The sequence below is a fragment of the Elgaria multicarinata genome, chromosome 1 (assembly GCF_023053635.1).
Source record: "Elgaria multicarinata webbii isolate HBS135686 ecotype San Diego chromosome 1, rElgMul1.1.pri, whole genome shotgun sequence".
Lineage (NCBI taxonomy): Eukaryota > Metazoa > Chordata > Lepidosauria > Squamata > Anguidae > Elgaria > Elgaria multicarinata.
Window position 1 is genome coordinate 95985038 of NC_086171.1, and position 12085 is coordinate 95997122.

A 12085-nucleotide genomic window follows, 5' to 3' on the forward strand; every position below is an offset into this window, starting at 1 on the left:
AGCCATCGAGTCCAACCTGTGAAGAGCTCCAAAAGATCATTCAAAACTGGATGAGTGGGCAACGAAGTGGCATATTTGCTTCATTATAACTGTGTAAAGTGATGCACATTTGGACGGAAATACTAACTTCACAAATAAACTGATGGGATCCAAACTAACAAGGAAAGAAATATTAGTATCATGGAGGATTGCTCAAAGAAAACAGCCCAGTGTGCAGCAGTTGGGGTGGGGGAGAAGCAATTCTATGTTAGGGATAAATAAGATAGGGGTTGAAAATAAAAATAAAAATCCAAAATCATAATGTCCTTATACAAATGAATAGTGTAGTCACACTTGGAATGTACAGTTCCCAGCTGCATTAACAAACCATAGTTTGTTAACACTGAACAACTCAGGAACAGCACACATGGTTTATTGCTGAGTTGTGAATGCACTTGGTTTGTTTAAACCATGGGTTGTTATTATATGTGAACCCAAAACTGTGGGTTGTTCATGGATTGTTTCACCAGGCTATAGAGGTGGCAGGCAAGAGTGGTAAAAAATAATAATCACCCAGCTGCTCTACAGGTCAGTACTACAGTGTTGCAAAGGCATTTGGAATATAGAGAGGGAACAAGTGAAGGAGGTGGGAAACAAGCAACCCAGGGATTTAGAAAACAAACCATTGTTTGGTTGATCATCTGCCAGACAAACTCCAGGTAGGGTAACAAGCCAGGGGTTAACCATGGATTAAATAAAGGATGGGTTAGGGTTATGTGTGAACCTCAACGTCTTATTTTTCATTGTTATTATTACTATCATCATCGTTAGTATTACCATTCTCAGACTAAGAGCATCACAGAAAACCAAAAAAGGAAATATTTGGAAAAGGGAGGGATTAAAATAAGGCAAAGGCTGCATTCAAATGTTACAATAGCCCATGATAGGTTAATAAGCTACTCACTGTAGCTCATTTTTTCAATAGCCCACGATCCACCACCACATGATCAGGCTAATAACCTACTGTGAGTAGCTTATTAAGGTACAATGTGTAATTTGACTTATCCCCCTGCCGCCTGTCCTGCTGCAGTCCTTTTGCCTGAACTGTGGCACTATTTCACCTCTATGGCGCTGGAGGTTTGCAGGATCAGGACAAATCTACATACACAGCCTACCCAAGTCAGGTGGTACCTGATCTGCCATCCCTGCACAATAATTCATTAAGGAGGGAAAATCCTGAGTGCCCCAAAAACGGGGAAGCAGCTAGTAAACTCTGGGGGTTTGCAGGATCAGGACCAAACATCACACACAGCCTTTCCTAGTCAGGAGGCACCCAATCCACCACCAAACTCCTGCACATCTACTCCAGAGGAGTGATAATCCCAAGCGCCCCCCAAAAGAGGGAGATGCCCTTGGGTGGTTTCCAGGATTGCGACTGAAACCCCTCCTAGTTGGAAGGCATCCAATCCACCATCAAACTCCTGCACATTTACTCCAGAGGAGTGAAAATTCCAAGTGCACTAAAAAGGAGGACTGCCTATAACACCCTGTGGTTTGCAGGATCTGCACCAAACCTCATACCCTGCTCCTTCTACTAAGGAGGCACCCGATGCACTGTGAAAACTGTGTGTGAACTGTGAAAACAGTGAAAATCCTGGGTGCACCAAAAAATAGGAGATGACTATAACTGGGGTGACCACATGAAAAGGAGTACAGGGCTCCTGTATCTTGAATAGTTGCATAGAAAAGGGAATATCAGCAGGTGTCATTTGTATGTATGCAGCACCTGGTGAAATTCTCTCTTCATCACAACAGTTAAAGCTGCAGGAGCCCTGCTTTTCATATGGTCACCGTACCTATAACACCTTGGACATTTGCCTGCATCTTCTACACTGCAGGCTTGATCCCTTTAACATGTTCCTAATCACTAAGCAAGCAAAGAGCAGAGAGGCAACTGTTTTGACTGCTCTTGTCACACAGCTCTGTAGCCAGCCAAAATAACCCACAGTGACCGCCACACAAACAATAACCCACGATGGGTTAAATAACCCTTTCTGCAAACTATGGGTTATCAGAGTGGGTTATTTTGGCCAAGGAAGCCATCATGGGTTAAAAATAACCCACCAGATGACACGATAACCCATGTTGGGTTAATTAAGCTTAATAAACCCATTGTGGATTATTGTGACTTCTGAACCCAGTCAAAGGGCATGTCTAGATGATGGGATATCCTGGTGTCCATATGACTCACAGGGATGATCCCTCTCTTTCCCCAGGATATTGCCCTACACTTTTATCCCAACTTTTCCCGTGATCTCGGGATGATGTGAGGCTGCCAAGGAGCCGGGAACCGGGCATGGGGCAGCGGGAGGTGTTTCTTTTGTTTTTTTTTTTTTTTTTTTTTTTTTAGAAACCTACCTTTAGCGATCTAGCTCTCATGCACTCATTTTTGATAATAAAAAGCAAAACAAAATGGTGGGTGCGACATCCTCCTCCTCTCAGGACGTCGCACGCTGCATGTAGACTGAGGGGGAGGAACTCACGATCACCATATCGTGAGATCCTCCCCCTCCAATCCTTAGGTCTAGACATGCCCAAAGACTCACTCAGGATGCACTGCAAGAAATAAAACAATCATATGTTCTCTCGCTCGCTCGCTCATTCACTCTTCTCATCTTAATAGAAAAATAACTATTTTAGGGCACGATCCTATGCATGTTCAGAAAGAAAATATCCTACAACTCCCAGCATGCCCCAGCCAGCTATTCCATTATTATTATTATTATTATTTATTTATATAGCACCATCAATGTACATGGTGCTGTACAGAGTAAAACAGTAAATAGCAAGACCCTGCCGCATAGGCTTACAATCTAATAAAATCATAGTAAAACAATAAGGAGGGGAAGAGAATGCAAACAGGTACAGGGTAGGGTAAGCAGGCACTGGGTAGGGAAAAACTAACAGTAGAAAGTAACAGTAGAAGTCTGCACAACATCAAGTTTTAAAAGCTTTAGGAAAAAGAAAAGTTTTTAGTTGTGCTTTAAAAGCTGTGGTTGAACTTGTAGTTCTCAAATGTTCTGGAAGAGCGTTCCAGGCGTAAGGGGCAGCAGACGAAAATGGACGAAGCCGAGCAAGGGAAGTAGAGGCCCTTGGGCAGGCGAGAAACATGGCATCAGAGGAGCGAAGAGCACGAGCGGGGCAATAGTGTGAGATGAGAGAGGAGAGATAGGAAGGAGCTAGACCGCGAAAAGCTTTGAAGGTTAACAGGAGAAGTTTATATTGGATTCTGAAGTGAATTGGAAGCCAATGAAGAGATTGGTCCATGACCTGAAGTAACAGAAATATGTAAATCAGTCCATATTATGCCATCTGTCATATCCACAAACGAAAATTACTTGATTCTTCAGAATCAAAATTCTTTGTTCTTATTTCTGTCTTTGTGTCTGTAGACAGTTTAACTTATTAGGTTGTGTGATCATTACTACTATTGCAATTGGCAATAAGAAGGAGAATGAAGCAGGGTTGTGCTTTGGATGTGATGTGATCATAGAGAATATGAAAAACAAAGCTATGGCGATATTTTGGTTTTGATGAAGAACATAAGAATGTCTAGCATTCTGTTTGCACAGTGGTCACAGGAAACCCATAAGCAGGACATGAATGCAACAGCACTCTCCCATCCATGTTCCCCACTAACTGGTGTTCATAGGCTGGAGCCATCATAGCCATCAGTACTAGCAGCCAATGATAGCCTTATCCTCCATGAATTTGTCCAAGCCCCTTTTAAAGCCATCCAATTTGGTGGCCATCACTAGGTCTTGTAGAAGTGAACTCCATTGTTTAACTATGTGCTGTGATTAAATTATTCAATGTGAAATGGTGGAACAGTGTGGAAAGAAATAATCTCTTAATTCTCCCAGTCCAGCTCTATCATGTCTGATCCTGGAAAGAAGACGATAGCAAAGAAGAGAGTGGCAATTATAGGAGCTGGTGCCTGTGGACTTTGTAACATCAAATGCTGTTTGGAGGAAGATCTGGAGCCTATCTGCTTTGAAAGTGGTGAAGATATTGGGGGGCTCTGGAGGTTCAAGGTAAGCCTGATGAGGCCCCAGGAGGGCTGGATTGGGACCATGGACTGAGTTTCCTCACTCCTTTGCTATAGATGCCTCTGAAGAATCTATCCAAAAACATTTTATGTGCTTCCCAAATATTGTGAACAGGTTCGGTGTTTGTGCTGTCTCAGTGGATAATGCTGTGCCTATTTTGACATCCCAGGTCAGTTGTACATGTTGCCAAAGAGCGGATGTCTGCCATCCTTTATTGTGTTCCCTCACTAGCACCTTGGCTAAAAAGGCTGGAAAGATTAGTTAGTAAAGATTTAGCAAACTAATAAAGATTTAGCAAACTGGGGGCCTTGCTAGACCAGGCGTTAGCGCGGTGTGAGGCCCAGTTTCCCTCATGTGCATCCAGATGATGCACAGGGGAATCCAGGGTCAGGCTGCACTGAAACCTGCCTTAAGCCGGCATAAGCGAATTTGCTTATGGCCCGGCTTTTTTGCAGCCCCGGCCTGAGGCCGGGGCTGCAAAACGTCTAGCAGGGGCCGTGGCTTTTTGAGGCTGCTCGCTGTGCCCATTGGGCCGGGGGGGCATCCCGGGGGGGGGGAGAGGGGCGGGGGGGGGGGAAGGCTGGACTCGGCAGGAGAGAGGGGGGGCGAGGGAAGGACAGCTGGGGATGGCGGATGGGGGTGAGGGAAGGACAGCCAGGGATGGCGGATGGGGGTGAGGGAAGGACAGCCGGGGATAGCGGCTCTAGTGAGATGTTGTGTTGACAAGCAAATGCCCAGTCCATGAAATTGCTGGATGCTCCAGAGTCAATCATAACTCCAACTGAACACCCCTGAGCATGCTTCTATGACAGAGTTGCTGAGACCAAGAGAGGGTCTTTTCTGGATTCTGCATGAGGCAAACCCGCCTCTGCCCCCAAAATTCCCAGGCTAGCGACCCCTCCTAAGCCTGGGGAGTCCCGTTTCCCGACATAGACTCCTTCTGTCCCTTGGCAGGGCATACTCGAGCAAAATGCCCCCCAAGCCCACAATATAAACACAAGCCTGCTGCTCTCCTTCGCTGCTTTTCTGCCACAGAGAGGCGTGCTCGCACAGCTCTCAGCTGCATGGGCTCCTCTCCAGTACAGGGAGAGACCACGACCGCAGGTGCTGATGATGATTCCACCACTGGCTCCACCTTCCACCCTGTTGCTCCTCTCCGCGCCAAACGACGAGCCGACAGCCGAGCGTCCATCCGGGTAGCCTGTTCTATGAGCAAAGCAAGTGACGTAGGTGGGGCTGAGCGAGCCAATTCATCCAATAGCTCCTCAGCGAGGCCATAACGAAACTGGGACTGGAGCGCACTGTCGTTCCAGGTCAGGTCTTGCGCAAGGAGACGAAAGTGAGTAGCATATTCTGCCACAGACCCCTTTCCCTGACGCAACTCTCTAATGCAGTGCTCAGCTGTCTCTGCTTTCACAGGGTCTCCCCAGATGGCTGCCATTTCCTTAAGAAAATCGTCTAAATTGCTAAGCAAAGGGCTATCCTGGTTGAGATAAGGCATAACCCATTTGCTCGCAGACCCAGACAGCAAGGAAACAATAAAGGCTACTTTATGCCCATCTGTAGCAAAATCCTCAGGTCTGACTTTGAAATGCAGCTTGCAGGTTGCAATGAAACTGTCCAGCATTCCCCTTTCTCCTGAAAATCTCTCTGGCATTGCTGCAAAACATTTACTCCTACGAGGAGGCAGCGGCGGAGGCTGAGAAGCCGCAGTAGTTGCCTGATTCACTTGAGCTTGGAGCGTGATTACTAATTGGGTGAGTTGGGTCACTTGGGCAGCTAATTGATTCTGCTGTTCAAGAAGGTTTTCCATTATTACTTTACTTAACAGCAAAAAGTGCTGGTTATCGTTGGTCAGACTTAATTCTGTCCTGAGGAAGCGGCTTTGCAACCAGCAACTTTTTAACTTATCTACATGGGCTGTGTGCCCAGACTGGGAAGACCACCAGGTACCAGCAAACACACCAACTGAAGAGATAACACTTAATTTGTATTTCTCACACAGTTCAAAACATAAAGAAACAGAACAGTCTTTCTGTGCTTACGCCGAAGTCAAAGCCAGTCCATAAATCCATCCAGTTGTCATAAAGGGTCCGGGAGAGAGGGTCACGAAAGTCCACAAAGCCAGTCCGAGTTCCAAAGGGCAGGAGAGAGTCACAGAGTCCAAGAAGTCCGTAGTCCAACCGGTATAGCAGAAACACGACAAGGCCAAGGTTTCAAGGTCCAGAGCTTTCTCAGGCAAACCAGATTAAGTCTGGAATTATGGGGGGATCAGGGGCAGGGGGAGCAGGGGGGGCTTAATTTTTTTTAAAAAAACCCACTTACCTTGTCTGGCGGCTCTCCGGCGCACATGGCCCCTTTTTTTAAAAAAATGGCCGACGCTACGGGGCTTCCTGTTGCCCCGTCGCATCGTGCGTGTAGAAGCCGGCGACGGCGCACGCTAGCTCTAGTGCGCCGTCGCCCCTCCTCCCTGCCGGCTTATCCGGCAGGTCTAGCAAGGCCCTAGGACAAAGGCCATAGCTAGACCTAAGGTTTATCCCAGAATCATCCCAGGTTCGCCCCTGCCTGAGTGCTGGATGCCCTGTGTGGCACTTAGATGAACAGGTTTGACCCCAGGACAATCCCGGGATAAACCTTAGGTCTAGCTACGGTCAAAGTTCCTATCAAAACTTTCCATTGAAATGCACAAGTGAAAGTCTGTACCCTTCGGCTATTGGGCAGTATATACATAAATACCCTCTGTATACTAGTCTAGAAACTCCTGCCCTGCAGTCCTTAATGTGAGACCTTCCTCTGGTTCCAAAGCATCACTGTGTCTGGGTTTGGACGTCTCGATAACCTACAATGGGTTTAAAAAGCCATGATTGTTATTTAATGCATCCTGAATTATTGTGTTGGCACCAGAATTTTTTTAATCCACAGTGGCTTATCTGGCCAAAATAACCCATTCTAATAACACCATGAGTGGGTTTAGACAACTTGATAACCAACAGTGAGTTAAATAGTCAACGGTGGTTTAAATACTCAGTAGTTGGTTTTGTGTTATCTGTCAGGACTTTTTCACACCACAGTTGGTTATTTGGCTGAAATAACCAATGCAAATAAACAACACTGTGCAGGGTTGATTATTTGAACAACCGTTGGTTATTGTGTCATGTGTCGGGCAACATTGACTATAACAGTTGGTTATTTTCGTTGACTACAGAGTCCCCTGGCAAGAGTGACCAAAGCAGCGATTGCCGCTCTAGTCCAGCTGGCAGAACTTGCAATGGCTGATGGGATAGCAGCAGGAGGACTGAGGGGGGAAGAGAAGGCGAGGAATGTATCAATCAAACACACTGTTGACTAATAGTCAACTTAATGTTGCACCTTACTCTGCACCACAGTTGATTATAATCATGTTGTGTGGGAAGTACCCCCTTGATAATCAACCGTGGAGTTTACTATTAACCCACCATTGATTACTGTGTTGTCCGAATGCAGCCACAGTCTGCAGAGTGGGTTATTTAAATCATTGTTGGTTAAAATGTCATCTGGTGATCATCGTGGGTTAATTTGGCCAGCTAGAGTGCTATGCGGCAAGAGCAGCAGAAACCCCTGCCGCTCTTGCCTAGCTGGGCACGATGGCAAATTGGGAGCGAGCACAAGCTGTTGCCCATATTTGCCTTCCCAACTGATTCAATTGCAATGGGTTCGCATCCCCTGCCCTTTTTTAATGTTCCCAGTCCTGTTTTTGTGTAAAAACAGAACTGGAAAGCTTTCCTGCATTTCCTTCTAATTTTTCCCATGTGTGCGCATGAGGAAATTGCACTCCTCTGTGTTCCTGGACTCCCCGCCCTGCTTGTACCCTACATTTTGCAAAGGCCAGAAAACTGGTATCCATTTTCCCACTGCTGTGCTCCAGCATTGCACTGGGAAAACAAAAGGGAAACAAAAAAGAGCAGCCCTTTAAATGGCCAATGCAGATTTATGTCGATCACTTGCATTGGCCATGTAAAAGTGCCCTGTCAGGAAAATCAGGGGAAGGGGGAATCCAAGCCCCCAATTTTTTGAAACACTGTCAAGAATTTAAGATACATGCTAATTAATTGGAGAAATTGACTTGGTAGAGCATTCTACAAATAGTCAAAACTTGCAAAGCATTCAGTGGATTCAGAATAAGAGCTCCATGACACCAGTATTTTAACACACTCTCAGCATGCCTGGTGCTCTTGCCGTTTCCCCCTCCTCTTCCGTTTTATTTTTGTCCAGTTTTTTCGCTGTGCACAATAACATCACTGTTCCATTCCTTTTTTTAAAAGTACTTTTTTAAACATCCAAACAATACAACAATACAATATAAAACAATACCCCATAATACACAATAATATAAAGTAAACAATTTAATAAACATATATTCTAAATTAATTCCATTTAACATAATCATAATTAACAAAAGTGTGCTCCCCACAACCACGGGATCTTATTCATATTTCCAAAACCTCATTACTTCCTCTGGAGGTGTTTTCCCTCTCCCCTTTAATAATACAAATTCCAAGAACTGTTTCCATATTCCTTCAAAATCATTCATTTTTATCATTCCTCTTCTAACTTTCATGTTACATGTTAATTGATCATTAATAGCAATATCCCATATTACTTTATACCAATCTTCTATATGATAATCCCCTTGAATCTTCCAGTTCCTGGATATCATTAGTCTTGTGGCTGTTAACAAGTTCGTTATCAATTCTTTTGTCTCTTGTTTACAATTCAATTCTCCATAAGCTGATAATAATGCTACAATAGGTGTCTCTTGAATCTCCATTCCTATAATTTCTTTTATCTCTTTAAACACCATTTCCCGTAATTTTTGTACAAATTCACATTCTCACCACATATGTAAATACGATCCTTTCTCTTGACAACCTCTCCAACATATTGTTGAATTCATCTCATTTATTTAATTTAGTTTCTCAGGGGTTAGGTAAAACCTCCAGACAAGCTTGTAATAATTTTCTTTTATCCTCACAGACATATTTCTCAACACTCGTTGTTTCCATATCCCTTTCCAACTCTGTTGCCCTATTTGTTCCTTCAAATCAATTTCCCATACCATCTTGCCTACACTTTCCGACTCTCCCTTTTCCTCTAATATTCTATATATTTCACTCGTTAAACCTTTTATTGATTTGTTTTCCCTTTTCTCATTTTCTTTTTTTAAAATCAACTCCTCAAACTTCGTAATTCTTCTACACACTCCATTATCATGTAACCATTTCTTCGTCCACTGTTCTAATTGAATATAGTTTAACCACGATATATTTCCCTCTTTTAGTCTCTCCTTTATTTTTTCCCTTGTTTTCATCCTTTCTAACCAATCTTTTAACTTCATTACCTTTCTTTCTTTTAAACTTTTTCCCAACTCTTTTTTTAAGTTTTCCGGAAAGTTCCTCATCATTATCACTGGTGATATTGGGGAAATACTCGGAAGTAAGTCTTTTTTATATAATTGCCATATTTCCCAGTGATTTTTCAAAAGGGGGTTCTCTATTTCTTCCCCCCATTTCTTTGCATAATCTCTAAAAATATATATTTTCTAATTTCCATTCTATATCCTCTCCCTTTCTATCCTCCAACCAACTTAAATCTCCTATTCCTATCATACTTTCTACTACATGTCTCAACCTATTAGCTACGTGATATAGCTTTAGGTTTGGGAGCCCTAGCCCTTTTTTCTGCATTACATACCAACTTTTTAAATTAAGTCTGGCCTTTCTATCTCCATTACAAAAGTTATTTACTATACTTTGCCAACTTTTAAATTCTTTTTCTGATATTCTTATAGGCATCATTCTAAATAAAAAAAATACTTTTGGTAAAATCCTCATTTTTATAAGGGCTATTCTTCCAAGCCAAGACAAATTTATCCTTTTATATTTTTCTAATTTACTCATAACTTCTTGTTTCAAACTGTTTAAGTTTTCCTTTTCTAAATCCTCTAAATCCGTAGTAAGCTTAATTCCTAGATATTTTATTATTTCTTTGACTTTCATATTTTTCTCTTTACTCTCTCCTCTTTTTTACTATAACTAAACAACATCATCTCTGACTTTGTCCAGCTTATTTTTAATCCCATCACCTCCTCAAATTCCCTCAGATTCCCCAAATCCCATTCTATCCATTTTCTTTAATGGATTCTTAATTGTTAATACTGTATCATCTGCAAACATATTTATTTTGATTTCCTCCTTCCTACCTATTCCCTCAATAATGTCATCTTCCCTTATCACGTTCGCCAATAGTTCTATAACCAATACAAATAAAACTGGTGAAAGTGGGCAACCTTGTCTTGTTCCTTGGGCTAGTTGTATTTTTTCTGCCACTCCATCATTTACCACTACTGAAGCTAAGTTTCGCAAGTATAATTGTTCTATTAAACCTTTAAATCTTTCCCCAAATCCCATCTTTTCTATTATCGTCTTTAATGCTGGCCAACTCACACAATCAAAAGCTTTGAATATATCTAAAGCTATTATTCCTGCTCTCAGCTTTCCCATTTTTATCTCCTGTATTATATTTAGAACCCTTCCCACCAAATTATGCATTTGTCTTCGTGCTACAAAACCACACTGATCCTTCCCAATATAGTTACCTATAAATGTGTTCATTTGCTTTGCCATTATAGCTGATAAAATTTTGGCATCTTGATTTATTAATGAGATAGGTCTATATGAATCTGGAACTGTCAAGTCCTTATCCAGCTTTGGAATTAATATAATTATTGACTGTTCCCACGATGGTGGAATCTTATCTCATTCTATTATTCCATTATATAATTTCATTAATTTCAACAATAGTATTTTTTAAAATGTTTTATAATACTCCGATCCCAATCCATTTGTACCGGGGGATTTCCCCCCTTTTAATTTATCTATGACTTCTTCTATTTCTCTTTGAGTAATATAGCCTTCCATTAAATCTTTATCCTCCCTTTTCAACCTTGTCTTTATATGCTTTCCTATATAGCTTCCCATTCTTGCCTTCAGTGTGACACTTTTCTTATACAAATCCTGATAAAATTCTTGGAAATTTTTTATTTTTTATTTCATCGTGTTGCATGGCTTCCCCACTTTATCTTTAATTATCCCTATTGAGTTCTTTGCCTTTTTCATCTGTGTGGCCTTGGCCAACACCTTAGAATTCCTATTACTATTTTCAGAATACTCCCTTTTTAAATAAACCAAATTCCTCTGTACTTCCTCTAGATTTCTATTTTCTAATTCTTTCTGTTTTGCTTGTAGTTTTATTAACATTTGTTTATTTCTACTTTGCAAATACTCTCCCTCCAACTTTTTAACTTCATCCAATTTTTTCTGTATTTCCTCTTGTTGTCTCCTTAATTTACAAGTTTCTCTAATACAGATCCCCCTAGCTACTGCCTTCATTGTGTCCCACAATATTAGTGGGGGGCATTCCCCATTCTCATTAATTTCCCATATCTCTTGTAACTCTCTCCCCATCTTCTCCACTACCTTTTCATATTTTAATATTCTATATATTTAATTTAATATTCTATATATTTAATTCTATATATTTAAAGAAGTAGGTGGCTCTAAGTTGTTCGTCATCAGTTTTCCACAACCCCACAGTCACCTCTGCATATCCTATTCTCCATCCTGTCCTCATGGTTTATCTGCTTTGGCAGAATGAGAATTTCACTGGTACTTTCTGCCTCCTTAGGGAGGATGTGGCGTTAAGGCTGATGAGCCTTAACTCCCAATTTCCCTGCTTTTTGGTGCTTGGTGGAAAAGTGTACTTGGTGGAAAAGTGTAAGAGGGCTCCTGTACATTTAACAGTTGCATAGAAAAGGGAATTTCAGCAGGTATCATTTGTATATATGGAGAACCTGGTGAAATCAGGTTTTACATTTTACTCTGTACAGCACCATGTACATTGATGGTGCTATATAAATAAATAATAATAATAATAAATCCCCTCTTTATCAAAACAGTGCA

At 41.9% G+C, this 12085-nt stretch overlaps 1 protein-coding gene and 1 long non-coding RNA gene across 4 annotated transcripts in view; both read left to right on the forward strand.

Moving 5' to 3' along the window:
- Positions 1-12085, forward strand: part of LOC134403317 (uncharacterized) — a 387709-nt gene that overhangs the window by 310243 nt on the left and 65381 nt on the right. The gene's annotated exons all lie outside the window — the stretch shown is intronic.
- LOC134403141 (flavin-containing monooxygenase 5-like) overlaps positions 1-12085 on the forward strand; it is a 149704-nt gene that overhangs the window by 72878 nt on the left and 64741 nt on the right. For 2 of the 3 annotated variants that reach the window (XM_063133252.1, XM_063133260.1), the window contains exon 2: positions 3903-4073. In XM_063133252.1, coding sequence (XP_062989322.1) covers positions 3903-4073 — 171 coding nt within the window. The remainder of the gene's footprint in view (positions 1-3902; positions 4074-12085) is intronic. The other variant, XM_063133267.1, reaches the window with a different exon arrangement.